We start from the raw sequence: 26728 nt of genomic DNA, 5'->3' as shown, positions 1-26728 counted from the left end.
CACCGCCGGAACTGGGAGCGATTTTAGTACCGGACTGCCTTTTTCGAGAACCAAATTAGCTCCTACTCCGGAGCAGGGTCTAACCAGCACAACTGGTACTAATCGTGACGTAAGTAGACATTGATTGGCCAAACGCGTATGAAAACACCCTCACCCTCATGATTTAAAACGCCGTGTAAACATACTGTAAGCATGTCAACTTATTTCGCAAGTATGGAGAACAGCGATAGATGGACGGACGCTGAAGTGCAGGCACTTGTATCAAATGTAGCACTGCCAGTTGTCGTTGGAGATTATTAGTCCTCCTTTCCGTTCTTTCAATCGCTTTACGTATACGTCGACTTTCCATGTCCACTGTGAAACCTGCGAGACACAACAAAAACACAGCTCCGATCACAGCGTCCTCCATCCTCCTGTTGTTAATGTTGTTTTTCTTTGTTTCTGTTGTTGAATGCCGCGCACAAATGATGTCGCTGTCGACCGGCTTACGTCACTTCTTAGTACATACTCTCGGAGTGAATACAACCCTTTAAATTGTACTGGGAAATAGTTCGCGCAAAATCGTCCCAGTACTTTAGTACCGTACGTTTAGTTCTGGAACTAAAGTGGTGCGAAAGGGCCTAGTGACTAAACACGACCCCTTTTAATTAACTGCTATGCGGTTGTTTTGGCTATATTACTTCGTCTCATACAGCGCACTGCCTGCGTCTGAGTAACAAACTAAAAAAAACAACAAACAAAAAGTGCATGTGATATTAACAGATAAACTACGCTCATATTTATAATTTCAAACAATCAGTAAGTGACAGGTGCTTGGAAACGCTGTTTTGTTCTCATTTATTGACGAGTCGGCTGCGGTGCGGCCAACTGAATGTGCTTCTCTGCCGCTCACTGCACAGAACCGATGCCGAGAGAGGTAACACTTCTCTGGCAAAGTCAGACCTCGCGTTCACGGGACAGCACTGGCGAAGTCTTCCAACTGAACCATAGCTAAGGTTTATCCAAAAAAAGTCGCTAGGTTGGTCAGTATGAATATTCTATGGAAAAAAGCTGCTAAAAGTGTCTGAAAGTTTTTTAAAAATTAATTTCATATATAACAAAACTAAACACCGGTATTCGGTATGAACCGGTATACCGCCCAGCACTATCCACCCCAGTACTTGCATTAATCAGTATGCTGTTTTGTTCTCATTTATTGACGAGTCGGCTGCGGTGCGGCCAACTGAATGTGCTTCTCTGCCGCTCACTGCACAGAACAGATGCCGAGAGAGGTAACACTTCTCTGGCAAAGTCAGACCTCGCGTTCACGGGACAGCACTGGCGAAGTCTTCCAACTGAACCATAGCTAAGGTTTATCCAAAAAAAGTCGCTAGGTTGGTCAGTATGAATATTCTATGGAAAAAAGCCGCTAAAAGTGTCTGAAAGTTTTTTAAAAATTCATTTCATATATAACAAAACTATGAACCGGTATACCGCCCAGCACTATCCACCCCAGTACTTGCATTAATCAGTATTAACCAATATTTTTGAGATTGCTAGTGGTTTTACAATGCACTGCTTTTAACTAAAGTTCATTATGATTAACATTTGCTGTATAATAATAAATGATATGCAAAGTTTTATGAAGTCATATAGCTTGTCAGTCACTTTGTCTGGAAGGTGACAATTGAAGTTCTCAGACATCTATAGTTGTGAACTTTGGGGTTAATGGGCAAGATGCAATGAGATGCATAACTTATTTTTAGACAATACAATTTTTACTAATCAAAATAAAATGTTTGTTGTGGGTGTATATTAGTGATGCGTGGATGGCGGTTATATCCGCGGGTGCTGCAGATAATCCGTGGGTCGGGTGGGTTGGGTAATAAAAAAAACATGCATTCTGATTATTTGCGGGTGGGTCGTGGGTGGATAAAATAAATATTAATAAAATATTAACTACATATTCTAAAATATGAACGTGTTTTAAATAGGCTACAGAAATTGAATAAACTGTAAATTAACATATTAAAGTTATTCAACAAAACATTTAGTCAAGAGCAGTGTGGGATTTTCTGTCTTTTGTTGTTTGATTAACATTAATGACAGACAGCACAGTTTTATTAGATGCGCCGATGTGACGAGAAGGTCAAAGAGAGAGGACACAGTACAGCTGAATCACTCACACTGTTTTCAAATGACTGATTTGATCTGATGGTTTGTGTGGATTTATTTACTCATCTAACCTACACGCTATATTGAATAAATGTTTTGCAGCAATTTCCCTCATTTTAAAGTCGAAAGCTGCAGGAATGAGTAATGCGATATATGCGCAATCCCTTTAAAAGGTTTTAACTTTTCCAGGTTTTTCATGACCGTACGAACCCTGAATGTGACGATCGGGTGCGGTTATCTAAATCAGAGAAAAATAAAGGTGCGGGCGGGTGGATAATTTATTTGAAGCTGCGGATTCGGGTGACGCTTTAGCTCATCCGTGCATCACTTGTGTGTGTGTGTGTGTGTGTGTGTGTGTGTGTATATATATATATAATTTGTATTCCTGTCAAAACTGACTCGTTTTTTTTTTTACCTTTTTTCCTCATTAGGTATCTTTTCTGATACCCACTTGCTTACAATGATGTACATTGGTGAGATGTGTTTCTGGGCAGTGAAATATGAGGACTGCAGCATGGACACCACAGAGCGCAAAGAGGACAGGCTTCATTTCCGAGATATTGGCACACAAATCCTCCATAAGTACGTGCTGGCATGCGAGGGGCCACTTCAGGGTCAGGGCTGGAACACCGAGAATGCCAAGGAGATCCTTAATATTTTACAGTAAACCAGGAGAGAGCTTTTAGGAGAGGTTCACAAAATGTCATTGTTCAGATGCTAGCAAAAAAAAGTAAAAAAACAAACAAACAAAAAAGATTAAAAAAGAAAATACAGAAAACAAAAAAGGCACTTATCTTCCGGTCCAGATTTGTTTTCTGGATGTGTGTTTTCGCTGAGAATGTGGAATAATACTTCTAATGTAAAATATAAACAAATAACTATTTGTTTAAGAAAAAAAATTCCAGCTGAGAAACATCGCAACTTTTTATTTATTTTAATTTTTATTTATTTATTTTTAATTACATTTATATATGTTAAAAGAAATGGTACAAAGGAGGGGAAAATGCAGGTATATGTTGCATAGTTAAGTATTTGTGACCATTTTTAAGTATGGACCTTTTCTTTTTAATAACATCTCTTTGTATATGACACCTCTTCTGCTCACTTATTAAAAGTTGCATTTTTATTCCTTTCATTGACCAGATGTAATGTTCAGAGATGGGAATTTGGATATTTTGATAGTATACTTTTAAAAATCTAAACTTTTTGGTCATTCTTTTTTTCAAATGAAGTTCATTTTTTGTTTTTGATGTCTTCATTGAAATAAATTTTGGGTTAAGAAATGTTGAAATGTGAATGTGTGTGATATTTTGGTTTCACATTTATGAGAGGTTGTTACACCAAAGAATTGTTAATAGATACAAGATGCTGATTGTCTTCATGTCCCCAGTAATTATCAAAAGGTCTTCAGCTAAATTTCAGGTTGTTCCTGTATTTTATATTCTTATTGCTAACCTTTTAAGATATAGTAAAAATCTCCACCTTTACTACCTTACATTTCAGTCATCAGTTTTGGGGTTAATGGCAACACTATATTTAGAACCGTTTATTCAATCCGTGTTCTAAACTCTAGATAGGCTAATACATTTGCAAATTGTAAATCAAATATATGTACAACAATTCACTAAAAATTCACAACAATTCACTTTTTTTTATTGGTCTTATGAAGTATTCTAATTTGTTGAGATAGTGAATTGGTGGGTTTTTGTTAAATGTGAGCCAAAATCATCACAATTAAAAGAACCAAAGACTTAAACTACTTCAGTCTGTGTGCATTGAATTTATTTAATACACGAGTTTCACAATTTGAGATGAATTACTGAAATAAATGAACTTTTCCATGACATTCTAATTTATTGAGATGCACCTGTATATATATATATAATAGTTAATTTGTCCATTTAAAAGTGCTATTATTACATTTTTATGTTTGAATTATTAAATTGATAACTTGTTCCTTCATTTTATTTTTATGTGTCTCTCCTAGTCCTCCATATGCCCTCCCAAATACTGAACGTGATAGACTATCCTTTATTTTATTGTAGTTTGGCTGTGTCGATTTCCAAAACTACAGATCCCACAATGCAGTACGGTGCGTGACGCTGCATGCCTATGAAAACACGAGAGACGTGAAACTTTGACAGTTCCGGGAAAATTAGGATAGGCTACTTCACAACTGAAATCGGGAGTAATAGTTGACTGACATGTCATGTAATGAAGTAAAGCAAATGTATTAACATCTTTGCTCTTTCTAAGAAATAGCTGTCAAATAAGTGTCAGTATGCTGAGCCGATCTATAGTCGTGCAAAGTCTCAGGAGTATTAGAGAGAGGTTTTTTGATACAAGACGACAAGGAAATGAGCAAAGTGATGATCAGGGGCCAGGTAATGTCGTCACGGGCCCCTCTGGTGCGTGACGCTGCATGCCTATGAAAACACGAGAGACGTGAAACTTTGACAGTTCCGGGAAAATTCACACGGATAGGCTACTTCACAACTGAAATCGGGAGTAATAGTTGACTGACATGTCATGTAATGAAGTAAAGCAAATGTATTAACATCTTTGCTCTTTCTAAGAAATAGCTGTCAAATAAGTGTCAGTATGCTGAGCCGATCTATAGTCGTGCAAAGTCTCAGGAGTATTAGAGAGAGGTTTTTTGATACAAGACGACAAGGAAATGAGCAAAGTGATGATCAGGGGCCAGGTAATGTCGTCACGGGCCCCTCTCTGGATAACGTGCCGGTAAGGCGATTTTTTTACATTTCATATTTTTTATTTTAACTGATGATTTATTAAACCTACATATTATGGCTGTTGCGAATGGAATGCTAGCTTAGCACGTACTAACTACTGCACAGATATACTGTATACTGCATACTGAAAGGCATCATATTAACGGTATACATTACTACATTTATATCATCTTGCTTATTTAATTTGAATGGGGTCCAGTTATCAATGTGTAATTATATTAAATTTTACTTTATTTATTTATTTTTGCTTGTCTGATCAAATAATGAGATGAGAAAAATAAATCCACAGCTGTTATTACTTCCAGTTCATTTATCACACAAGTGCATTGAATAGAGGGATAAGCCTTATTGTTTACTCATTTTACTGTGCACAGTATACATACTATTCTGCAGTAATTAGAGCAGTATGGTGCCAAGCATAGCCTGCATATACAGTACATACACAAATACAATATCCTACATATGTCGACTAAACTGCAGCTGTATAGATGCTAATACCAGATAATGTCTCTAAATAATTAGTGTTAGTGTTATTTACACTACTGCTCAAAATATTGGAATCGGTAAGGTTTTTTTAAGAAATTAATAATTTTACAGCAAGGATGCATTACATTAATCAAAAGTGACATTAAGGTATTTTATAAGGTTACAAAAATATCTATTTTAAATAAACGGTGTTCTTTTTAACTTTCATCAAAGAATCCTGAAAAATATCACAGAAGAAAGAACGAAGAACATTAGAACGAACATAAAATGATTTCTGAAGTATCATCTTAGGAGTAATGGCTGCTAAAAATTCAGCTTTGCCATCCCTGGAATAAATTACATTTTAAAATATACTAAAAAAATCGAAAACAGTTTTTTAAATCTGCAATAATCTTTCGCAATATTACTGTTTTACTGTTACCCCAAACATTTGAACGGTTCTCCAAAACACATTTTTTTGTCTTTCTTACCCAAACACACAGGTTGACATGCAGTTTCTCATTATGACCTTCCTGTCTCCGCAAGACCTCTGCAGACTGGGAAGCACCAGTACGTACTGGCGGTCAATGGTTCGAGACCCTGTCCTGTGGAAGTACTTCCTGTTGCGTGATATGCCGCTCTGGCAGTCAGTTGACCATTCATCAGTGCCTCAGGTCAAGCTCACTGGCTCAGCTGTGCTGGATGACTCTGAGATGCAGCTGGATTATATGGCAGAGTAAGTACGTAACGCTGCGCCACATGACACTTCAGTATCAGAAATAATCAGCTCTTGGTGCTCTTAGTGAAATAATCAGCTCTTGGTGCGAAATTTTTATTTTATTATTATTTATATTACACTTTATTTAATGAAAAATAATACAAGTGCTTTATAACTAATATCTATGAAGGTTGTTAGCCTGTATTTATAAACCCTTAATATTTACTGTAATATTCTCATGGCACCCACAGGTATCTACGTGTTTGTCCAGCCTGTCGAAACCAATGGCAACACCAACCCAGAGTGTTTGAATCTGTGACGTCCTTCTTCCAGTCCCTTGTACCGGTTTCAGAGCCACAGTTTGCCATGTTCGGCCCGGGGCTTGAGCAGTTAGAGATTTCCCTCATGAATACGATCATGTGTTCCCCGCATGTGCTGCCTGTCGCAGGACTACCTCAGCGTCAGATTGATGGTGCAACTGTGCCATTACTTATAGTTAATTCTAGTCAGTTATTAGACTGAATACATGGATGTTGTGTTCTGTGGTTGCATTTTCTGCACTTGACCTTGATGGGATTTTTTTTTGTACTTTTTCAGGCATTGGATCTGGAATCAGTTTTAAGTACAAAGATCAGCACAGATTCAATATTGCAACTTTATATTCGACAAACAGGTGAGGGAGAGGATTTTATATTGTCATTTAGAAGTGTTATACATGTACTACTGTTTAAATGTTTGGGGTTGAATTTTTTTGTAGATTAATGTTTTTGAAAGCAGTGTCTTTTGGAAGCCCGTATCTGCCAAGGGATTGAAAATATAGAAGGTAATTGTGACTTTTTGTCTCACAATTATGAGGAAAAAAGTGAGAATTGCAAGACATAAATAATTTTTTATGTTTACATCTTGCAAATAATTTAATAATTAAAAAAATGTAAAAGCTAATTGCAACATTTTATCTCCCAATTCTGACTTTTTTTTTCTTATATCATGCAATTATGACTTTATATCTCAGATATAAATTTGTATATCTTTTATGAAGGTTTATACAGATTTGCTTTACACAACATTAGGAAGATCAGGCCTCTTCTTTCGGAACGTGCTACACAACTCCTTGTTCAAGCTCTTGTTTTATCCAGGCTGGACTATTGCAATGCTCTCTTGGCAGGTCTTCCAGCCAGTTCTATCAAACCTCTGCAATTAATTCAGAACGCGGCAGCAAGATTAATCTTTAATGAGCCGAAAATAATGCACGTCACACCTCTGTTCATCAACTTGCACTGGCAATAGCTGCTCGCATTAAATTCAAGGCATTAATGTTTGCCTACAAAACCACAACTGGCTCTGCACCCCTTTACATAAATTCATTACATCAGAGTTATGTGTCCTCTAGAAGCTTGTGTTTTGCAAGTGAATGGCGTATTATTGTGCCATCTCAAAGAGGCACAAAATCACTTTCTCAGACTTTTACATTAACTGTTCCCTCCTGGTGGAATGACCTGCCCAACTCAATCCCAGCAGCTGAGTCCTAAGCCATCTTCAAGAAACGCATCTGTTCCATCTTTATTTGGCCCTCTAACTCTAGTACTCTCTATTGTAATTATATTTTTATTTGTTTGTTTTCTTTTTTATTAAAAAAAAACATTTGACCCTTTAACACTTGTACTCTCTATTAATTCTCTAACTGCTTGTTTTCATAAAAAAAATAAGAGACTCTAACACTAGATTTCTCTATTCTTTTTATTCTGTCTACTTGTTTTCTTTTTATTTATTATAAAAAAAATGACCCTCTAATACTAGCATTCTCTATGCTTTTCTACTCTTTTGACTTGTTTTATTTTTGGTTAAAAAAGAGACCCTCTAAAACTAGCATTCCCTATTCTTTTTCTATTCTATCTTGTTTCTTTATTGTAGCCTATATATATATATATATATATACTGTATATAAACCTTGCTACGTGTTCTGCATTAGGCTAACCAAGACTTGTCATAGCACTTGCATATTATTGCTCATTTGTTGGTTTTGATTGCTCCTATTGTCCTCATTTGGAAGTCGTTTTGGATAAAAGCATCTGCTAAATGACTAAATGTAAATGTAAATATCTCTCAAATAAGATATAAACTGCAAGAAAAAGTCTGAATTGTGAGATTAAAAAACACAATTGTATTTTTTAGCTTTTTATCTCGTGATGGAAACAAGCATTTATTGTCTTTCATGCTCCCCAAAGCTGCATTTATTTGAAAATACAATAAAAGCAGTAATATTGTGAACTATTATTAGAGTTGAAAAAACTATTGTCTATTTCAGTATATTTTCAAATGTAATTTATTCCTGTGATAGTCATTACTCCAGTCTTCAGTGTCACAGTATCCTTCAGAAATCTTTTTATTATGCTGATTCTGTGCTTAATACATGTTTCCTGTTATTATTAATGTTGAAAACAGCCGTGCTGCTCAATATTTTTGTGGAAACTGTGATACATTTATAATTATTTGATGAATAAAAAGTTCAAAAGAACAGATTTTTTTTTTACATTGTAAATGTCTTTAGAGTTACTTTTGAACAATTTAATAATGGCTCCTTGCTGAATAAAAGTATTAATTTTCTTACTCACCCCAAACTTTTGAAAGGTAGTAGTGTATGTTGCTTGTGCATTGATTTGTAGCACATGTACATGAGACTTTAAATCATTTTCAATGGGATTTTATGTGTTAATGTGTCACATAATACAGTTTGAATGTATGAATGGGAGTCTGTGTCTCTGGATTTTTAGGTCAGCGCGAGAGAGAGCACGTCTGGAGCACCTCAATCTGCGCAGTAAACTGTTTGTCTATGAGGAGGATAGTGAATCCAACATACCCTTAAGCATCAACCCCATGTTTAATCAAGTTTGTCAAGCTGTGAATGGATTCATCTTTGTGGTCAATGCTGAGACAGAAAGAGGTATGATTGTCCTGAGCACACTTTGGATTTAAAGGCTTATGCCTATATGCTTGAAATTTGTTTTGTACATAAATATATAATAATATCTCTCTTTTCTATATCGGAGGAACAGACAGAGGGTGGGAGGAGGAAAGTGCCCAGATCAGGGTTATTTTAGACCCTGCGGTGGGTGCTTTGTCTCACCCTATCCTGGTGCTCTCCTGTGTGTCTAGAGAGACAGCAGACAGACGCAGGATACCTTGTGTGACCGTTGCCCATCAGCTACAGCTCGGCTCACTGACCAACCCTTGGATGGTAAGACATCTGGAAACATAACCAAAGAATTTCTGACTGAAGTGTAGAAGGATATGCAATAAGGCTTCAGTATATGTTTTGTCATGCTTTAGGTTCAGGACACATCTGCGGAAACACTGACAGGACTGCTGGATGGTATTGATTGGCTGCTGAGGCACTCTGGAGTCAAGCTATAACCAATAAGGAATCTGAAATCTGCTGGATGCATTATAAAAGAGGCCTTTTAATCATCTTACTATCCAAAATATACAACATACAAGTCACACCATTGTAATAGTTGTGCTTTTGGAGGTGACCACAGTCATGCCATGAAATTAATTTACATAATTCAGTGAACTGTTTTTACATTGCACTTTTTTGCACTAAATATTTTCCTTCAATTGAAACAGCTTCTTTTTTTAAAGGGAAATTATTGCTCTGAAGGTAATATTACACAAGCAAGAGTGATTTTGTACTGAATATCAACATGTCTGAAATTTGACAGTGGGCAGGTGATATTCAGAATCAGAATAACATGTTATGATTGTTATACAATGCAGTTCAATACAGAAGACGTTAATATTAATCAACTTACATTTTAGACAATCAACTTACATTTTAGAAACAATTTTGCCTGTTACTTCCCTCTTCTTTTCAAACAACAATTCCAAAGCAGACCCAACCATCTGCAAACAACTATAAACGCATCAGTGTTTTTAAGTGAATTGGTTGCATTATTAATGTTTCATTGACTCACTCGTCATAGTCCAAGTGCTGCTGGACTAAATATGTGCATATTTACACTTGAAATGTCTCTCAGCCAACTAAATTCAAAGACTGAAACTTGTATAAATATGTTGCACAGCATAACAGTTTCCTTTCTTTATGAAACTATCTTAGGTGAGTAATGCATGTAAAATATATATCCGTGAAATAATGATAGTTCAATTACTTTAACCCTGTGCTGTGCTGAAAATCCTTTACCTAATTTGGTGTTCCCATATTTCAATATTTTAGTTTCAATATTATATTAACACTACAAGTATAATTTTTTTGTATAATTTTTTTTTCAAACCCATTTTTGGGAAATTGTTATACTCTGTGTGAGCAAAGTCAGTAAGTTTCAGTCCAAAGGATTAACATTAACTAGCATTTTTGGGGAAAGAAAACCATTATTATTTATAGTTTATTATTCAGTGTGAATCATTCTTCTAGCACTTCTAACTCCAGAAGGGTGTTTTTCCTCTTTTGTCCACAAAGAGGCAGCATCCTCAGCTTTATTAAGATGATTTGTTTGCAACAATAAGAACATTGACCTTGTATAACCTGCTGCCAAGTTTTATTCAGGGTGGAGGTCATCCAGTGGCCAGTGTTCCAGAAATATTTAGGCATTGCTTTGTCTCTGTCCTCTCTTTGTCGGCGACTCCCTGCGGCCCTGTTCTCTTCCTCTGTTTAATTAAAGTGAAAGTCAGCATATGCTTTCGGCATTTTACAGAGCTAATATGCTAAACTGAGTAATTAAGACTAATCCTGAAGTTCAGCCTTACTAAAGGCCACACTGCCACTGAGCATGCTTAAACTGTCACCCCGAGTCACTTGAAATAGTGAAAAATGGGAATCAATAGGAGGATAAAGGTTGCCTTGAAGTGCCTTAAAGAAATGAGACAGGAGTCATTGTATTTTTTGTCTTTCCAACATATTTTAAAGGTTGAGCGCTTGATAGTTTAGACAGGTGGGTTTTATGTGACAAGTGACTCATTTTTGAGTGCATGTACTAATTTTTATTTTTTATTTTTTGGTCATAAATCCATTCCGGGTGGAAGAAGATGTATTAAATTATGTTTAGTCCTTTTTGTATTTCCCTAAAGTAAGAACAGAATTGTTTCTCTTGCCATCTCTTTTCTTACTCATAAAATGATTATGTATAGCAATAATCATCATCTTGGGGAAAAAAAGAATGTTTTAAAATGAAATCGTAATTGCTGCAATTTGGATGCATTAAGTCTAACCTGAATGGTAGAGATGGCTGTCTGCTCTGTAATGAAATTTGACATAATGGAGAAAGTGTTGACCTTTCCGTATTAAAATTTTCTCTTTCATCTCCCCAGAAGCTCTTGCAAACAGTTTTCCTCCACGAGTCCCTCTCTAACTCACTCATGCCATGATTTCATGTAGTGAGACAGACCGTGCATTGTCTGCACCCATAAAAATGACAGGCCTGAAATCCTTTTTGAATAAATTGCCTGCTGATTTCCATGGATTATTTTAAGATTGCATGCATCATAATTGCTGCCTAGTTTAATTGTAAGTAAATAAATTTAGTTCTGTAGATAGATGGATGGCTGGATAGATAGATAGACTACTCACAAAAAGTTAGGGATATTCGACTTTCGGGTGAAATTTATGGAAAATGTCAAAAGTTCATGCTACAGTGATATTATATCATGAAAGTAGAGCATTTAAGTAGAAGCATGCAATGGTAATTTCTTCATCTCAAACAATTTATTGGAACAAAAGCTAACAACAGTGGTGGGTATACCACACAAAAAAATGTCTGTCTCAGTTATGCGTCCTTGAGCATCAATTACAGCTTGACAACAACGTCTTATGCTGTTTACAAGTTGACTTATTGTCTGCTGAGGCATGGCATTCCACTGTCACAGTACCATTCACAAGGTGTAGTGCAGTTCTGTATTGACTAGACACATCTGCCCAGACTGTAACACCACCAACCTCCAAAGGCTCATCTGGTGACAACAGTGGCTAATGCATAGCTTTCTCCTTGATGTCTCCAACAGCATTGGTGGCCATCATTTCTGCTCAATGTGAATCGACTTTCATCAGAGAACAGCACTGGTTCCTCGTCCAGCGCAAATGCTCCCTGGCCCATGCAAGTCTCCCTGGCCATTACAGTCTGGGCAGGTGTGTCTAGTCAATACAGAACTACCCTACACCTTGTGAATGGTACTGTGACAAGCCAATACTACCTGAATAACATTATTAATCCAGTCATTGTGCCTCTGCATGAGTAAAACAGGCCTGATTTCATCTTCATGGACGACAATGCCCCAGCTCATCGAGGTCGCATCATCAGGGAATGGCTGCTGGAGGCTGGGGTACCTCAAATGGAATGGCCTGCACTTTCTCCAGACCTTAATCCTGTAGAAAACCTATGGGATCAGCTGAGTCGTCGTGTAGAGGGTAGTAAGCCTGCACCCCAGAACCTCAATGACCTGAGGGCAGCCCTTCAAGAAGAGTGGAATGCCATGCCTCAGCAGAATATAAGTCGACTTGTGAACAGCATGAGACGTTGTTGTCAAGCTGTAATTGATGCTCAAGGATGCATGACTGAGATTTTTTTGTTGTGGTATACCCACCACTGTTGTTAGCTTTTGTTTCAAAAAATAGTTTGAGATGAAGAAGTTACCATTGCATGCTTCTACTTAAATGCCCTACTTTCATGATATACTGTAATATCACTGTAGCATGAACTTTTTACATTTTCCATAAATTTCACCCGAAAGTCAAATATCCCTAACTTTTTGTGAGTAGTGTAGATAGATAGATACCCATTTTGTATTTCATTTCCTACATATTTCAGATAATTTTATTTATTCTTGACCAGACAGAATGATTTACTTTTGCGAAAACAGTTTGCTTTTGCATTATGTCCTCTGGATCAGAAATAGACCACCAGAGACAACTATATTCCATCCAAGTTGTGCAGGACAAATAATCAAATAAGTTCAATCAAAACAATCTCATTTGAACATGTTGCAAGTAGCAAAGTGGACATAATTGCGCAATGACTTTTATTTTGGCAATGGATGTAATCTGTTTTGGACATTTCATAAAGTGGAATCCTGGACCACATACTGACCAGTGGGTGTAAAGACAAAGAAAACATTCAGTATAGGTGGCTTTAATGTGATTCAGCTCTGCCAAACACTTCAGCTGCATGAATACCTGTGGCATAGACCCGGCTCATCTCAGAAACAGAGCTACAGAGATAAAGAGGTGGGTCATGAACAACGTGACTAACATATCAGTTCTTATGTTAGTATGTGAGTTGTTTACTCAGATTTTTCCATCATGACACAATGGGTCAGAGTCTACAGAGTAGCATCTCTTTTCTGATAATGTATCATGTTTTTTCCTCTCCAAATGGCTATTTTTTGTGTAAAAGCTTATAATGTTGTTGTTTTCTATCTGCGACAATAATTAATCCTATTTTCTCTTCGGATAATACCTGTGATATCCACTAGCGTTATTACGGTTACCATTCTCCTCAAACAGGATAACAGAATTAAGCAACAGGCCTGCAGTTCTGGTCACAGGAGTATTTTTGTATCATAACTTTTCCACCTTTTACATTTTTTATTCATGAATTACTGACAGAGTGTAGTTTCTTTTTGTTGGATTAATAGCAATATTTCACACATGGCTCCATGTTCCCTCCCTTCCCCTCATATGCACCCATTTTTCACTGCCAATTAGAATTAAATGTCTTATTTGTATTCTTCGATGTTAACCTCCATTAGGAGCATCCATGCGCAAGAACATATGAGGAAAACATTTCATTTGCATACTATATTAAAACAGTGACAAGGACTGGGATGCTAATTGCTTTGTTTTTAATCACCCACTGAGACTATCAGCAGGTGGGTAAAAACATATCTTTTGAGTTCAACAGCCTGATAAACATTTACACTAGTGTTCATTAAATCATCCCGATTCTGTGTTCAAATCTGATGTTAGTAAAGTTATTAAGATGTTATCTCCAAACAACAGCATGGCTGCATCTGAAACTGCATACTTCCCTTGGGCCAAAAACAGTAACCGTGTCTACACCGGAAGCGAGCGGCGCGACAAAATACAATAGACCCTATGCTGTCTAGACTGGATGTGGCACGACGCGACAAATTCCCGACAGTAAACTGCTGATGCGTTCTATTTATGATGTACTGACACAAATTTCAAAGATTTTCAACGGTCGCTTTGTCGCGTCCAGTGTAGACAGACTGTTGCGCGGCGCGACACGACAACTGTCGCGTCCGGTGTAGACACGGTGTAAGTGAAAAGAGTAGTATGTCCGAATTTGTAGTATTCATAAAACTCTGCTGGTGAGATTCTGAAGTGCACATCTGAAGGACGTTTTGACTTTACTATCCCATGAGGCCACGGGAGAGGATTTGTGAATGGCAGGGAGGCCATTAATGCTGGTAGGTCAACAACATGATGAATGTAGTACTTCTGGATTTCATTCATATTACACATAGGCCTATATTCATACTATAGTGTAGTAGAACATACTTTTTTAAACTATTGCAGTAATTACTTATCCAAAAGAAGTAGCCTACCTACTCAGATAGTATGTGATTTCAGACACACTGTTTCATTGTTTTTGAAGGAATAGGTTGAGTGAATAATTCAAATGACTTGATTTGTGAATGACATACTGGTTAAATGAATTATGTACTGTAACTAGGCTATGTAACATGTGGAAAGATTCACATAAAAATCAGTCTTCAAACGTCACTCCTCCGAGAATCTGTTCTAGATTTCAGTTCTGTTTTAACTGTTGATTGGCCAATCAAGTTTACATCCCGCCTAAAATTTCTTAGAACAGCATTAACTCCAAAAAAAAAAGAGCATCTGAGGCATTTTTCAGACACTTAAAAAAAACATAACAGCCGATCTGCTTAATGTGGATGGAGGTTACAGTCTGTCTCTATTCCTGTCCAATAATCTGATGTTTCCCTTTTCTCTTTACACCTTACTGCCATTTCAATTCCGCAACAACTTATACAAATGATGTTATCTTAACGCCTCAGGGAACTTAAAACCAGTGCTGTGTCCAACCAGCCGACAGGCTGCACAACAGCCCTTCTAATCCAATTGAGGCTTAGCTACTGACACTGAGGTAAATACACATTAGCTTGGTGTGACACCAACTAAGTGAATTACGCTTCATTTGGAGCCAGAAAAGGCCATGTTTCATGTGAAAAAGAAGGATTTTACAAGTATTTCTGTTTTATACCACTTTTCAAGGTCCATCCGAAGGCTATTTTCCTCCCAGCTGTTCATTTTCCAGCCTTTATACTTTTTATAACTACATGCATCTAGCTAAACACTCTTCAAATCGGAAAGAAAAATCAGCTCCAAAACATGATTACCACAGCACTGGCAGAGTTGCAGTGTGTATCAAAAATGTGTACATATTGTATTCAGAAGTTCGAGAATGTGGGCTTGACCCTGACCCAAAATCAATTAACAACAACAAAGATGTTGGCCAAGCATGTGATGCACATTATTGAGATAAAATATAAGGGCAAGTTGCAACGCTTTAAGTTTGGTGAAAGAGAAGTTGGACACTCAGCATCTCGTCCAAGAGCTTTGTTCAAATGCCACATTCGTTTAATGTGAAGTTGCTGTTTTTTTTCCACTCTCATTCACTGAGGCACTATAGGGAGCGAAAAATGGGCCCCTTTCAATGGACCACTCTTCTAAAATCTGATCAAAATTCACTACAGGGCTATCACACCTCACATGTTATGGTTTCTTAGAAAGGTTGATATAAAAAAAAAACTTGACTTTTTAATATATTTTTAAGACACCTGTGGGTATGAGAACTGATAGCCTCTCATGTATTAAAAGCACAATCCTTGCATTAATTCAATTCATAGTAAGCAGACAGGCAAGCTTCAGTAAAAACATGCAGACCTTGAGTTGGATTATACCCTTTCACATCTGAGATCATGAATGATGAAACAAAATTAAGCTTGACAAGGAAGCATTACTGAGAATGTCTAATGTGATTCGAGTATGTAGGTTTCTCAAGGTCTAAAAAAAACAGACGCCAAACTACTCCATTAGAGCCAAGTCCAATAAATAATGATAAGGCAGGTCACATGACAGAAGACACATGATAAACTCTGATCTAAAGTAAAGAGGAGGTCATTTTATCAAGCTGTCCAGACAAACATTTACAGTGGTTTGGATTCCATTCTTTCACTGTAAGTTAAAGACGAAGAAAAGAAAATATTCTCAGCCCTACACAAATATCACTGTTCTACAATTACTGTCATTACTCTCTTACTGGCAGCTGTTTTGTTGTCCTGATAATCTAGACAAAGAAATTCGTCCTAACCAGCTCCATTGATCTGCAGTTCATTAACACAGAGATAAAATCTAAGATTTATGTCACAGTATAAAGTAAAGCGATTGAAATTGAAATGTTTAAAGACATGTCCAATGCACTTTCTTCAGTACTGTATATGTGACCCTGGACTACAAAACCAGTCATAAGTTACATTTTTTTGAAATTGAGATCATCTGAAAGCTGAATAAATAGCTTTCCGTTGATGTATGGTTTGTTAGGATAGGACAATATTTGGCCGAGATACAACTATTTGAAAATCTGGAATCTGAGGGGGCAAAAAAATCCAAATTAAGTCCTTAGCATTGCATATTACTAATCAAAAATTAAGATTTGGTATGTTTACGGTAGGAAACTTACAAAATAACTTCATGAAACATGATCTTTACTTAATATCCAAATGATTTTTGGCAAAAAGAAAAATCGATCATTTAATGTATTGTTGGCTGTTGCTGCAAATATACCCTTGCTACTTATGACTGGTTTTGTGCTCCAGGGTCACATATGTAGCCTACTTTTTGGGCCAAATTCGAGAAAGACCAAAAAGGCACATCATTTGTCTTCATAGTTTGCAGCCATTTTTTTTTTTTTACAAAGAGGTACAAAGTGTGGGTAAGTTTGAAAAAAAAAAAGACAAAACAGCCCTGTCTTGCCCAAAAACCTGACCAATATGACAGAAAAGTGTCGCCATTGTGATCTTTCCAACATTAGTGACTGTGACCAGTTCTGTCGTCAAACAAAACTAAACAAAAAAGTGGACAAACTGGTGGAAAAATTTGTCCAATTACAGTTTTTTTTCCAACTGCTTCACACATTTTCAAAACTTTGCCTCTTTTTTCCCAAACTTTAAACCCAAATCCAAGAATTGCACACACAAAATGCAAAATGCCTCACATCTCTTGCAAAATGAAGCACTGCATTTAAAATATCACAAACACAAGCAAACATTTGCAAACACCTTTGCCATAATATTAATTCCTGTTAGATCTTTGTGTGTTACATAGAGAATTGTGTGTTGTGTTTTGCAAAAAGTGTCTTATGAAAATGAAAACGGAGTCAAAGGCCGAGAATTAGAGTATGGCTTTGCAGATTTGGTGTGTGGTTCTGGTGTTTGAGTGTCAGGTTTCAGAAATTATGTGACAAGTAAAGATTTTGTGTGTAAGCAGTTGAAAAAAAACTGTAAATAACCAACCAAAAAGAGCGACTCTCTCCCTAAAAGTGCCCTCTCTCCCTAACCAAAAAGAGTGCCCTGAGCTGGCTCTTGAAAAGAGTAGGCCTAAGCAGTGCGCTCTCTCCGAAGTAAGCAAGCAAAAGAGTCGCCCTCAAAAACGCTGGCTCTCCCAAACTGGCCAAATATGACCAAGAGTGACCAGTGCTGAAAAACAACAAAAAGAAACTCTAGTGATCTAGTGAATAGTGATCTATTCTGATTAAACTCACTCGATTCTATGCAGCATGAGTGTTTTGGGTGTTGCGCGCGCTCAGCTGTATTTCGCAGCTCGAGCCAGGACTGGAATATCTGTCGACAGGGGGCGCGAGCCAGTGCCACTGCGCGAGACCAGTAAATATGTGAATCCGAAGACTGGAAGTGCTACGCAGTCAACGTGAGACCCTTCAGGATCCGCGCTGTGCCCCCCACTCCCTCTGAACAAATCCCTGTCACCACTTTTCTGCGCGTTATACCTAAAAACCCTGCAACGCGTTCAGCAGTTTTCCCGAAAAGATGTTCGGGTGATTTTTGAGTTTGATCGGACCACGTTTTTGCATCGTTTTAAAAGGGGAGAATATCGAGAGACCCACAACACGCAAGTCTGTTGGTCCGGATGAACGAACTGTTGAGAAAGTAAAAACTCGCAACAGATTTTTCTCGCGGGCAACTTCTCTGGAGCTGAGTGAGTTTCGCTGTCTTCTTATCAAGTGTTCTTTGCATGATATACATTTAAACATCTGTATTTTAAGTGTTTTACTGTAGTTGGGCTACACGTTGGTTTAAAGGGGTGTGCAGAGCTCGTGGAGCACAGGGCAGTAAACAGTTTGCGAAATCGAGCACTTTTGCGGGCTGCGTTTGCAGTTTGAAAGTCTTGATTGTAAGTCATATTTTTCTTTTTCATTTGATGTTGTTCTGTCGTCTAAGCTTTACTCTGCACAGTGGGAATAATGCAGAAATGTAGTTTACGCACTTCTCAGGATGTTTATAAGGGGCCTCAGGTGGCTTATCTGCTGCGAAAAGTGTTTGAAAATATTTATTACCCTCGTTAAATCAAGGCCAGAGTAGCAAGTTAAACAGAGCGGGAATTAATGGACACATTTGCTGTTTATGCTTGTTATGAATTTGAATGACAGCTGGATTTGTGCTCATGGCATCTGTCATTCAGGTGTTTTCTGCAGGTTTGACACACTTTAGGGTATTTAAAAAAAAAGTCAATTTATTTTACTGTTTCAACATATGTGACCCTGGACCACAAAACCATAAGGGTCATTTCTTTTTTAGATTTATACATCATCTGAAAGCTGATAAATTATATGATAAATAAGCTTTCCATTGATGTATGGTTTGTTAGGATAGGACAATATTTGGCTGAGATACAACTATTTGAAAGTCTGGAATCTGAGGGTGCAAAAAAATCAAAAATATTGAGAAAATCGCCTTTAAAGTTGTCCAGATGAAGTCCTTAGCATTGCATATTACTAATCAAAAGTTAAGTTTTGATATATTTACATTAGGAAATTTACAGAATATCTTCATGGAACATGATCTTTACTTAATATCCTAATGATTTTTGGCATTAAAGAAAAATTTATCATTTTGACCCTTACAATGTATTGTTGGCTATTGCTACAAATATACCCTTGCTACTTATGACTGGTTTTGTGCTCCAGAGTCACAAATGTGTCTCCTAGTTTTGTATAATTATAATTTTTTGTTCTAATATAAAACAAGACTTTAGAATATGAAGCACTTTTGATAACACTGAATATTAAAAAACAATCTAATACTAATTAATAACTAATTAGCTAGATTTACTTTTGCTGTATTAATAATATATTCATGCTCATATTTAAGTGTATGTCCCTAAAAAAAATCAACCCACTAAAATTGAAAACGTAATTTTAAATGTTGCCATAATCAATGTGATTCCCAAGTAAAATGCTGCAGTGATCATTTTTTCAATCACTCTGCATTTTAATATTGATGAAGAAGACGAAGCTTAAAAGTCTAAAAACTCAAAAAACGTGTGGAGTAATTATAAAAATTATTCTGACCACCTCTAACAATTTTTCAAACCGGAATGGCATTGAAATGAGGCTTCAAATCCAAGACTCCCTGCATTTTGTATTTCCAAGCAGCCATGATGACATTACCTGTGCAATTCTACAAAATCCTGAGCAAAGAGATGTAAAAGCGCTGCAATCAAATTTCCCATGTCACAGATGCTTAAACAGAAAGGTCACGAGTTCCCGATTGCAACAAGTCCGTGAATGAAGCACATGGGCTTGTTATGAAGAGAGAGGTCTTAAGATGATAGCGCAAAAAGAGTGTTGTAGATTTGCATATTCCTAAAACACTGACTGTATTGAAATATATTGAACAATATTTCAGAAGTTAATCTACTGCCTTATAGTGTTTTTTTTTTTGTGCAACTTTTTGCCAATATGAGAAGACCCCAGTTTACTTGGATTGTTTCCGACATGTTTCTTCGTTGTGGAAAAGGGTACAGGTTGTACAGGTTTCATTTTCAAGGCATAATATGCACAGAACATCTTATGTTATGTCTGATCGACTGGTTTCCACTCAAAAAATGCTTCCCTAATGCTGAGAAGCTGTTCAGAAGAGAAATGCTTCCTCTATGGGTTTAGGAGATTTTCACATACTAATTGCAAAATGCTTTCTGCTGTTATTGAACTTGAAATTAATTATTCATTTAAACTAATTTATTATAAAATTGTTGCCATCTCTCAGTAAATTGAATTACTTGTTTCAGCTTAATGTTTGTCTGTAATTAAATGTTTTCTGTGCCGATGGTAATTGCTTTTTGTGTACCAGGTTTGCAGGAACATTTTGTGTTGACTGAAATCACAGTGTACACATGCAGTCAGTAAGATATCTCAAAGTTTTAGAAAGAGTTTTCTTGTGCTCATCAAGACTGCATTTATTTGATTAAAAATACAGTAAAAACAGTAATATTGTTAAACAAGCGGTTTTCCATTTGAATATATTTTAAAATGTCATTTATTCCTGTGATGGAAAAGCCATATTTTCAGCATCATTACTCCAGTCTTCTTCAGTGTCACATGATCCTTCAGAAATCATTATAATATGCTGATTTGGTGTTTAGGAAACATTTCTTATTATTATCAATGTTGAAAACAGTGGTGCTGCTTAATGTTTTTGTGCAAACTATGATACCTTTTTTAGGATCCTTGATGAATAGAGAGTTAAAATCATTTATTTAAAAAAATTAATCTTTTGTATTTTTTTTTTTTTTTGCCATTATTAATGTAATGCATCTTTGATGAATAGAAGATATACATTTCTTTAAAAAGAAAAATCTTTCTTACCCCCAAACCTTTGAGCAGCAGCGTATAATGCAAAAACATTCATATGTATTTAGATGTGGCTTAAGTGTCAAACTCCATATCAGAACATAGTATGAAGGTTTAATGTGACAGTGCACCAGCTTTTGACTCTCTTTGAAAAATGTCTAGACGTTCGAAGACCTTTGCAACACAAACAGGTTTGCAAGCACCCTCTGCACAAACATGATTGACCTTAGTTTACCAGGGGTGTTGGAAGCATGATATCTGTCTCTCCTTGTTTAGAGTCAGAATTGTAAAACTCAGTTCTCCCCTCAAACATACAAACACACACATGGTTTGGCAGAATGTAGCTCCGTCCCCCTCCAGCAGCCTGCTCTGCTGACCCAGACTTTTCCACTGCCCTTGTGAAATAAGAGCGGCAGAGACGATCGGGTTTTACCAGCCAGAACTGAATGCCATCACAAAGCGAATAGACTCTCATATACTGCTGCTGGCAGAAGCCCACTTTAATCTCTATTTGAACAGTCCAGTGAAGTGCTAAACCCCTGTCTAACCAAGTTAAAACCCCCTTTCCACCAGCAAAACTGCAGCACATGCAGTTTTTTTCTGTGGACATGTATGTACATGTATAATGGTTTACACAAGGTGTTGTGCTTGTTTCACCTTAACACACTGTTTGCTTGCTTGTGCAACTGGGGTGACTGAATGTGACCTTTGAACTTTGCATTTCGTCTTCTGACTAAATCAATCAGAATAGGAAAGGTTGAATCCTGTCTGATATCCTCTTTTCTGCAGTAGCCAAATGCTGTGGAGACCTACAGTACTGTACTAATGAAGATCATGCTAATTAGATTACAACAGTAAATTCAGAGATGTTTGTATTTATATATACATAGTAAATATACACAGTACACACTCATATATTATGTAAACAAAAACTATTGTTTTTGAATGCGATTAATCGTTTGACAGCACTACTTGTAAAACATACTCCAATAATCTTTGTTTAATTTACTCTTATGGGAAGGGAGTGTTTTTCTATTTATATTTGCCACTAAATAAATTAAATGGACGTGGAATGTGTCCTACTTTTGTACTTTTTAAGTGACTTGGATAATATTGTGTAAATTTGATAAGTAACATGGTACGTTACTTGAACAAATACATTTATTTGTGTAACATGTTACCCCAACATTCATGGTAATGGACTGATATCATCGGTAGTTTCAGCACAGTTTGCTAAAGGTGATGCCCACATGTTTGTTTTACATCAGAGATGTGCTGACAGCAGGATTAAGCTCAGGAGAACTGGAAAAAGGCACAGTGGTTTTAGTCGAAATGCTCATAGATTCATTCAGATTTAATCTCTGCTTGATTGTCTGAGTGCTAAACCCACACTGATAGCAATATTTTTTTTTATTTATATGAAGTTTTGCTCTAAATGCTTTAAACAACAATTAAATCTGAACAAGCTGTGGGCTGTCATCCGCTCAACCACACATTGCGACTGACGTAAAACAGACCTGTTTATTTGCTCAACCCGCAAAAAGTGTTTGGATTCCCATAAAGCTCATCACTAAATACAACAGGTTCGCATGTTTATGAGGGATTTAAAAGAGAAACATTGCAGTAACTTTGGTTTCAAAGTCATGGCCCTCAAATGGCAAACATTTTAATGTTGTCCGTAGATGGGCTGTGTTATCAACAGCAGACAAATTTTGGAGGTTAAAGAGTGAGAAGCATTGCCTAATATGCATGCAGTGCTGAGCAATCCGTGAAGAACTCGAAGCGGGAAATTCTTTCCGCCAATCAGATTCAAGGGGGAGGTTCCTCCCCTCCTCACTCTCATGGCTGTCTGGACAATCAGGCCCTCTGTGTAGACTGCCGTGCCCCTTTAACTCCCTTGTGAGGTCGGACCCTACTGGCCCTCCCAGTATCTCCAAACACTCCATATGGTGGAAACGTGACTACAAACTCAAAATAGGGACAGCAGAGCACTTGTCTATGCCTCATAAAATTACCTGTACAATATAATATAATATAATGTTAAATTTGTAAATGTTTTAATTAATCAAATGTGACAGTAAAGAAATCTAAAATGTTAGAAAAGGTTTCTATTTCATATAAATGCCGTTCTTTTGAATTTTTATTCATCAAAGAGTCCTGAAGAAAATGTATCACAGATTCCACAAAAATATTAAGCAACACTGAAAATAATAAGAAATGTTTTATTTATTTATTTATTTTTGAGCACCTTATCAGCATATTAGATTGATTTCTGAAGGATCATGTGACACTGAAGTCTGGAGTAATGACTGCTGAAAAATCAGCTTTTCCATCACAGAAATGAATTACATTTTAAAATATATTGAAATAATATTTCTTAATATTACTGTTTTTACTGTTTTTTTTTTATCAAATAAATGCAGCCTTTCAAACATTTCCAAACAGTTCTCTTGCTTCTAGGCTAAAATAGCACTGTTTTACTATTTTATCCTATCAATAATAGTACTTAATTATACTTTACTAAAAGCAATACAGTCTCATAGACCTGCTAATAAGCATTGGACCTGTCAATATGGGTGTGTAATGCATTTTACACTCTCTTGCTGTATGAAAGCAGCATTCCTTTGAGTACTGGGGCCTCTCCACTACCTGACTGAGAAGGGCCATCTCCTTGAAAAGAATAGAGACGATCAAGGCAAGTTTGGGGCGTGTTTGTTGACTCTGTCAGACTTGAGACCAAATCACAAGGACACAAGAACATATCTACAATATAATTTCATAAAATATTTGACTATAGTAAATCATACATTTTTTTTAGCTAGCTTTTGTGAATGTAAATACAAAATACCAAAGTATTTTACAATGTAAGTATCACAATGCAAAAAGACAGGGTTATGAAACCTGCATGTTGTTATTCTAGCATTGTTAGATGTCGAGATGAGGTGAAGCTACAGGTCAGATGCAACAAAGCCAGTTATTTGCTGACTGCGTATTTTCCCACATTTGGAAATTATAGCCTGGTGCTGTTTTCAACAATCCACTGCCAAGTGCAGAAGAAAAATAGCTTTGAAGCCAAGTTTTGGGCCAGAACTCCTCATTAATCGAACCAGAAACAGAAACGCATCAGGACGAGGCCAGTCTAAACAACGTTTATTGGCCGATTGTATTTATTAATTGTCCACTTAAGATTGTATTTGATGTCATATATTTGATGCACATTTAAAGCATATCAGTAGTGTTTTTCGTTTCTATCAGGCTGTCTATATAAATCTCCAGGCTTAGTTGGACTGTTGAGATCAGACTCGTCCGTCCCAAAGCACCACTGACCTCTCTATGATTTGCGCTGGTGACCAAACAAAAATAGTGTACTTATTTTTAGCCTAACTCTTTGGCTAGCTGGATACAGCCTGTTCAGACTACTTGCTATGTCACAATGTCATCGCCATTTCAGACAAACCATTATCTCTTCTATGGAATATTATTGTGATAAGACCCAAAAGTGGCGAGGGAATAGACAAGGGTCATCAACAGACTCAACCAAGCACAACGAGTAAATCACAAAGCGCGCCCACATACATAAATCACCGTATGACCGATGGCAACTTGTCAACAGTATTTCTGTCACACATCTACCACTAATATACAAGTCGAAGCCAGTTTAAATTCTTTATGCTTCATTCCGTGTGAGATGATGTTTCACCAGGACCTATAGCTGAGATAGCATGAACGTTTGACATTTTGAAAGGTTTTCCATCGGCCTAGCATAATTTTATAATGGAAACTCTAGTTTAACACCGTAAATGCAGAGTATTAGCTTGTGAAATCATCCTCCGCACTGTCTGCATGCTTAAAAGAGCCCTGGTCACCTACAGATAATGACAAGCCCACGCATGGCTGGAAGTGCTGAGCGTTGCAGGGCTGGTTGTTAATTGTCTGGTGTCCTCATATAGGGTTTCGCACAGACCAGCTAAAGAATTAATGGCAGTAACAGCCAACATGCTTTGGCGTGAAGGAGTAAGGAAATTAATTGGAGAAGCTGTGGAGATGGCAATGGCCATGGGGCTCTCGGGGGGTTTCAGCTCAGTATTTGTCAGAGGGGTGTTATCCGGGAGCACCACTGATAATGATTTTTCTTTTTCCCTCGCTCAGAGAGACAGCAGAAGCTATGGCTTACTCTCTCTCGCTCGGTCTGCTCTACCTGGGCTTGCTGTGTGGAAACGGACTGGTGTCTGCAAGATCTGAGCTGTTCACTCCAGGTACTGCACTCACAACCATGTCAGAAACATTCGTTGTTTTACATTGCCACAGCAGTCCGATTTGAAATCAAGTTGGTCAGTCACGATACTGAAAAAAAAAAAAGTTGTATTTCTGCATTATATTTCGATATGAATGAATACAGGAATTTTCATCAGATGATTAAAATCTAATAAGTAGTTATTAATGATGTTATATTAATCAGTTTGTTTATTTATTTAAGAATATAAAAAAAAAAAAATTATAAATACTTGAATATATGGATATTTATTTATTTGTTAATTTATTTTAAAGTAATTGTAGCAAATGTATGTGTAAGTATGTTAAAAATGACAATTTACAAAGGGCTTTCATCAATCACGGAATTAAACTGTAGATGTCTGTGCCAGGTCATTATTGGAAAATCATTGGGACTGTGTCAAGATTATTCACCTTTGAGCACACAGAACATTTTACTTTGGTCTAGTCAAACAATCTTCAATAGATAGGTTTTGTTTGAAAGTAAACACATTGTGGTCATCCAAAGTCCAGGGACAGGATACAGTGGCGCTTATGGGATGATGAATTAAATGGGATGTCATCACTGCACCTAGCATATCATTGAGACGGAGACGGTGATATGTTATGGTGAATAACATTTGTGTAATAGGCTTTCACAGATGCAGTGAATGACTTGCGTTAATGACCCAGTAGCTGCACACAAGTTGGAGCACAGACTTTAGCACTGTGATTAAAGTTTGATTTTTTTTTTGCTTTTATGTTTAAATATATACTCTTTTAATGTTTATTAAGCTGTTATTTAACTGCTATGGATGAAAATATTGCCTTATTGCCTTTGGAGTGCGTGGCTTTTTGGAAAAGTGTGATGTGGAGAACAAGTCCATGGTTTAATTTTTTCATTTTTATAATATTTTAAACTAATGAAAGGGCTATTAATTCATGCCATAATGCCAAGAGGTTCCAACAAAGATTTGCTAGAACTTACTATGACATAAAAGGTATTTATTTTCATCAGACTATGTGCAAATTTATTTTTTTAATTATTCCAGCATGTTGCCATGTTGCAACTATTTTATGTTTTGGTGAATTTGTATGAATTCGATTTTTTTGAAAAAAAAACTTAAGCATGAAGGTCTACAGTAGGGCATAAGTAGATTGCATGAATTGCCAAGAGAGTGCATTTTCCAAGGCGATTAATAGAGTTTTTAAATGCCATATGAGATCATAATGTGCATGAGTTTACTAAGCAGCAGACGTCGCATGTTAAGGAAAATGCTCTAGCTATGCTTCATAAAATAGATCATTTGCCTAGGATATTTTCCACAATTGAGTGTTTGATGGGTGGTGCTGTTGTGTTTCTGGGTGTCAATTGTTCAAATGATGCGGCATTAAAAAATGTTTTTGCATAAAAACAAATTCCTTGGAACAAAAATCTGGAAACCCTATTGAACAGGCTGTCCGTCTGT

General features: G+C 36.8%; 3 protein-coding genes across 6 annotated transcripts in view; all 3 read left to right on the top strand.

Moving 5' to 3' along the window:
• The window catches only part of LOC107602868 (UPF0600 protein C5orf51 homolog), an 11847-nt gene extending 8947 nt beyond the window's left edge, over positions 1–2900 (top strand). Inside the window, exon 6 of the mRNA XM_016295479.1 lies at positions 2586–2900. Coding sequence (XP_016150965.1) covers positions 2586–2821 — 236 coding nt within the window. The 3' untranslated portion in view covers positions 2822–2900. The remainder of the gene's footprint in view (positions 1–2585) is intronic.
• A 1684-nt stretch (positions 2901–4584) lies between these two features.
• Positions 4585–10225, top strand: LOC107602866 (F-box only protein 4-like). Of its 4 annotated transcripts, none has more exons than XM_016295475.1 (7): positions 4585–4896; positions 5876–6108; positions 6342–6595; positions 6688–6763; positions 8841–9031; positions 9144–9325; positions 9418–10225. In XM_016295475.1, the coding sequence occupies exons 1-7, from the start codon at positions 4756–4758 to the stop codon at positions 9499–9501; spliced, it is 1161 nt and encodes a 386-aa protein (XP_016150961.1). In that variant the 5' UTR covers positions 4585–4755; the 3' UTR covers positions 9502–10225. The 4 variants fall into 4 exon arrangements, with proteins under 4 accessions (XP_016150961.1, XP_016150963.1, XP_016150962.1 ...); XM_016295477.1 differs by having other exon boundaries at positions 6342–6562; positions 9138–9325; positions 9418–10222; XM_016295476.1 differs by having other exon boundaries at positions 8862–9031; positions 9138–9325; positions 9418–10222.
• A 3028-nt stretch (positions 10226–13253) lies between these two features.
• The window catches only part of LOC107602865 (growth hormone receptor-like), a 33711-nt gene continuing 20236 nt past the window's right edge, over positions 13254–26728 (top strand). The window contains 2 exon segments of the mRNA XM_016295474.1: positions 13254–13321; positions 25158–25264. Coding sequence (XP_016150960.1) covers positions 13263–13321; positions 25158–25264 — 166 coding nt within the window. The 5' untranslated portion in view covers positions 13254–13262.

Source organism: Sinocyclocheilus grahami, unplaced genomic scaffold, assembly GCF_001515645.1.
Source record: "Sinocyclocheilus grahami isolate Dianchi unplaced genomic scaffold, SAMN03320097.WGS_v1.1 scaffold336.1, whole genome shotgun sequence".
Classification (NCBI taxonomy): domain Eukaryota; kingdom Metazoa; phylum Chordata; class Actinopteri; order Cypriniformes; family Cyprinidae; genus Sinocyclocheilus; species Sinocyclocheilus grahami.
Note: the sequence above shows the minus strand (reverse complement) of the source record. Positions and strands in the feature narration are given on the sequence as shown.

What these genes read in the sequence shown, in the direction of transcription:
- LOC107602866 (XM_016295475.1), top strand. Translation starts at nt 4,756, where the DNA reads ATGCTGAGCCGATCTATAGTCGTGCAAAGTCTCAGGAGTATTAGAGAG. An exon ending in ATTACTTATAGTTAATTCTA is followed by an intron (nt 6,596 to 6,687) that starts GTCAGTTATTAG and finishes GTACTTTTTCAG; the next exon opens with GCATTGGATCTGGAATCAGT. An exon ending in ACTTTATATTCGACAAACAG is followed by an intron (nt 6,764 to 8,840) that starts GTGAGGGAGAGG and finishes TATGAATGGGAG; the next exon opens with TCTGTGTCTCTGGATTTTTA.